At 46.1% G+C, this 4116-nt stretch overlaps 1 protein-coding gene across 1 annotated transcript; it reads left to right on the top strand.

Moving 5' to 3' along the window:
- Positions 1-2582: 2582 nt before the first annotated feature.
- Positions 2583-3147, top strand: PPTG_05628 (hypothetical protein; the record flags this gene model as incomplete). Its single annotated transcript, XM_008899231.1, has 2 exons — positions 2583-2915; positions 3025-3147. The coding sequence occupies 2 exons, from the start codon at positions 2583-2585 to the stop codon at positions 3145-3147; spliced, it is 456 nt and encodes a 151-aa protein (XP_008897479.1).
- Positions 3148-4116: the final 969 nt, after the last annotated feature.

Below are 4116 nucleotides of genomic sequence, written 5' to 3' on the forward strand. Positions count from 1 at the left end.
GACTAGGTTAAAAAACGTACACGTAAACATACGTAATTACTACTGGTACGCATAGCACAGGTGATGCTACCGTCTTACCCAGCATAAAACGTGTAGATGTTGTAATAAAAAAAACAGGTACCATAAATAAAAGACCAAAACCTCACACACAACGACGCATAAAATACAAGGACAGCCAAAGGAAAGGGTTCGGTATTAGTAAGGTGATCTCACGGCCAATGCTTACACAAGTATTGCTTTTAGAAAGCAGGTCGTCTATTCACCAACCATTTTCATTAAGCCGGTAGCAATTCTTCCTTTCAAAGACTCACTCGCCAACTACATCTCCTGAAGAAACGCAGCTACGTTACCATGCCCACCTCTCGCCGCAGCTACAGCATCACCGAAAAGGTGTCAATTCTGTCCAGCTACGACCCCGGGGTTCAAGGTAGCGGCTTCCACGGCCTTGGCCGTCGACACGACATCTCTCCGAGCACGACTCGAGGGTGATGGTCCCATAAGGAGGAGCTGCAAGCTGCTTTACGCGATCGTCAAGTCCCGACCCGTTCGGTGCGCCGTCTCAGCGATGGTGGGCAGCGACCAGCCCAAGATGAGCTGGAGAATCGGCTATTTGAATGGATTGAGCACTGTAACAACAAAGGACTGCGTGTCAAAGACTCGTATATACGTCTTCAAGCCAAAAACATATACCGTCAGTTGTATGGTGCCGACGCAACGGGTTTGTGGCGTCGTCTGGTTGGCTGGCACGCTTCAAAACCCGTCGAAACTTGGTCTCTCGCAGGCAGACCACGACAAGATCATTACCAGTAGACGTGCCGGGTATTTGCCGTGGGTTTATCCAACGTGCCCAGTACCTGATCGTCAAGCATGGCATCAAGCCGAAAAACATCATCAACATGGACCAGGTGCCTCGGTACTTCGAAACCGAGCCCAAGTCTACGATCACAACGCGTGGTTCGCGCGAGGTTTTACTACGCAAAGGAGGATCAAGTCACAAGCGTTTCACGGCAACGTTTGATATTACAGGCGAGGGGGAATTTTTGAAGCCACACCTCCTGTTCTCTAAGCTAAAAACACAAGCCGAAGTGCCCGTAGGGTGTCTTAGTTGACGTTAATCGGACCGGAATGTGGAACGACGACTTGCTTCTGGCTCATGCGGAGTCTGTCATCTGTGCGCGTAAGGAGACTCATCTCTATAGAGAGCCCGTGCTTTACCTGATCAACTCGTACGGTTGCCACGTGAAGCTGGCAGAGTCCAAAGCTTGGAGCGCTACAACGTCTTCGTGTTGATTGTACCCCCAAACCTCACCAACCTGTTACAGCCCTTGGATGTTGCTGTAAACCGTAGCTACCAGGAGCTCTACCGCTCTAAGTACGACGACTACATTGGCAGAGCGCTACAAGAACCGTTACTGCAGACCAAGGCTGGAAACCCGAAGGTCCCCCGGTACAATGCGGTGGCACAATGGACACTTGATTGGGTCGCGTCGAAGACTGCAGAGGATGTGAAGAAGGCTTCACGTTGTGCGGATTGTTTGAGGGAAGGCAGAGCAATTCCTGCTGAGCTCGAAATTTATGCAGCTTCCAAGATGCATGGATGGGGTCCCCAATTTTTTTTCCCGGTATTCTTGATTATTTATTTATTTTTAGTGCTTAAATGGAATAATCGCAGCCACCTCATTTAAGTTTGTTAGCACTTCTTTCATGACTTCTAGACCAAGCGGTGAGTCTCGCGCAACAGTCCCACCTCGAACCAGTAGAAAGGGCCTCAGCAGAGATGAATCTGCGTACCAGCGCGCAATCAGTATCTTAGGCAAGGCAGCGGTAAAGGAGATGGGAGAAAAGTAGGATTCGTGGGATACAAGTTACGGTGGGAAAGAATGGCAGCAGTCTGAGGAAGTGTAATGAAGCTACTTCAATAAGGACTGTCGGAACGAGTGATTAGGGCGGTTTTACCAATAGGCGGTGCTCGCGTTGGGAGATTGCGCAAAGTGCTGCAAGATGGAGTCAAGACACTACATACTCGAAGAGAGCGACCGAAACCTGCACACGTGTTTAATGATATATTTAAGCAATACTGCACTACTTGGATTCTTGAGGACGGGTTTCCGTGTGCACACAGGCGCCCCCGTCAATATTTTACAGAGCCCGGGCGCACATGGAAGGTTGTTCATGCCCGCTACAAGGACGATGTTACCCCCGCCTACCCTCAGGCTCGGACCATGAGCTACGAGCGGTTTACACCGTACGTGCATTTCTTTTACCCCGGCCTTCGCCTGACTCGCGCAGCGGAGGATGTATACGACTGTTGCATTAGACTTAAGACAAAGTTGCAGCAAGCAGAGCTAGACGAAGAAGATAAAACAAGAATTTTAGCTGAGAAAAAGACACACTTAAGTGAAAGCATTGCGCAGCGCCGATTTATTTCGAATATTATTTGCTCATATACAGCGATGTATGCACCGGAACAAAGTCTGCCAACTCAGATAATTCCAGATACGTATGGCGTGAGCAATGAGAAGACCAGATCAGGCCTTGCGAGAACGAATAACGTCACAACCCTAAGTATTGAAACGACCACCATGACGTCGGAGTGTGGTAGACGCGTTCAGATCCAAGCTGAGGACTACAGCGGTAGTATTTCGCCACACTATGGCAATACTCGCCCTTCTGTCGGCTATTTCAACAGCAACCTCATGATACAAAATTTTGTAGTGGCGGACATTACAAACGGCAGAAATAATGTTTACTTTAATGACAAACGTGCTCAAGGGAAGGACGCTAATGCATTGTTCAGTTTACGACTTCTGAATCATCTATCCACTTTGAAAAACAATATTCACGATGGAATTCCGCCTCCGGACATCAGCTTCAGTATATTGGACAGCTGCGTCGGACAGAATAAACCCAAAGCCGTGCTGATGTTTTTTTTTTTTTTTTTTTTTTTTTTTTTTTTTTTTTTTTTTTTTTTTTTTTTTTTTTTTTTGCGTTTTTGTCAATCATCTTTCCCTATAAAAAAAGTAGTGCTCTGCTTTTTATTTCCTGGACATTCGCACAACATTGCCGATCGAGTTGTTGCATGGTGCCGAACAGCAACCCAAGGACGGAATATTTACACCCCAATGGATCATGTGGATAAAGAAATAAGGTGAAGAGTGTTAATGGTTTTTTTCTCTCGATCCCACGATCCCTCACGGCCATTCTTTCTGAAGTCGAATGAACTATTATCAAAGTATTTTATCCCACCTCCATTGGGATACACAGCAAACTACCTATTTGAAATCGACGAGGGTTTTTGTACGGCAAGAAAAACGGTAGACACGTTCAACCATCAACACTTAAAGGGATTACTGGAGTCGAATCTACTTACCATGGTGTGGCTAACTGGATTTCTTTCTGAGAGGCTTGCGCTCCGACAATACAGGCACAGAGCTGTACATATATTTTGGTAGATGACTGCGACACAATTACATTTCCATTGGTCAATGGTGACAACATAGAGGTATTAAGGCCCTTGATTTCCGATTTGTTTGGCGATACTGTAACTACAAATTTAGAGGATCAATATCGTCCGTGAAGCTACCACGCCACCCTTTGAAGAAGCTCGCTGAAAAAAAATGAAATCTTTGGCTGGAAAGAATTTTTCAATACTAAAGAATTTCTATCCTATTACCCAGCCGTTCCCCAGGAAATTCTTGAGGCACCAGACAGCATCTCCGAATCGAACGATCCTACCACGACCAGTACTCTCGGAAAACGTAAACCAGGACGCCCACCAAAAACGAAAAAGAAGCAACAATCCAAGCAGCTATCGATCCTCCAGTTCTTCAGCCCTCCATCTAAACCAAGCAGCAGCTAGCTACTTTTTAGTAGAAACAAGCAGTACTGAGGCGGTTGTTTACCTTTTTAAAAAAAATGATTCTACAATTTTATACTAAATTACAGATACCGGTTTGTTATGGGAGAACCGGGGTCCAAGTGGGACCCCGGGGTCCAGCCAAACGCTTCATATGCTCGCCAAATCTCGATGTAACGGGCTTGAAAATTCACTACCCAAGTCATCAGTCACATGTCAATTCCAAACGTTGTTTAATTTCTTCTTTATTCACAAATATT

Source organism: Phytophthora parasitica (assembly GCF_000247585.1).
Source record: "Phytophthora parasitica INRA-310 unplaced genomic scaffold supercont2.7, whole genome shotgun sequence".
NCBI classification, from domain to species: domain Eukaryota; phylum Oomycota; class Peronosporomycetes; order Peronosporales; family Peronosporaceae; genus Phytophthora; species Phytophthora nicotianae.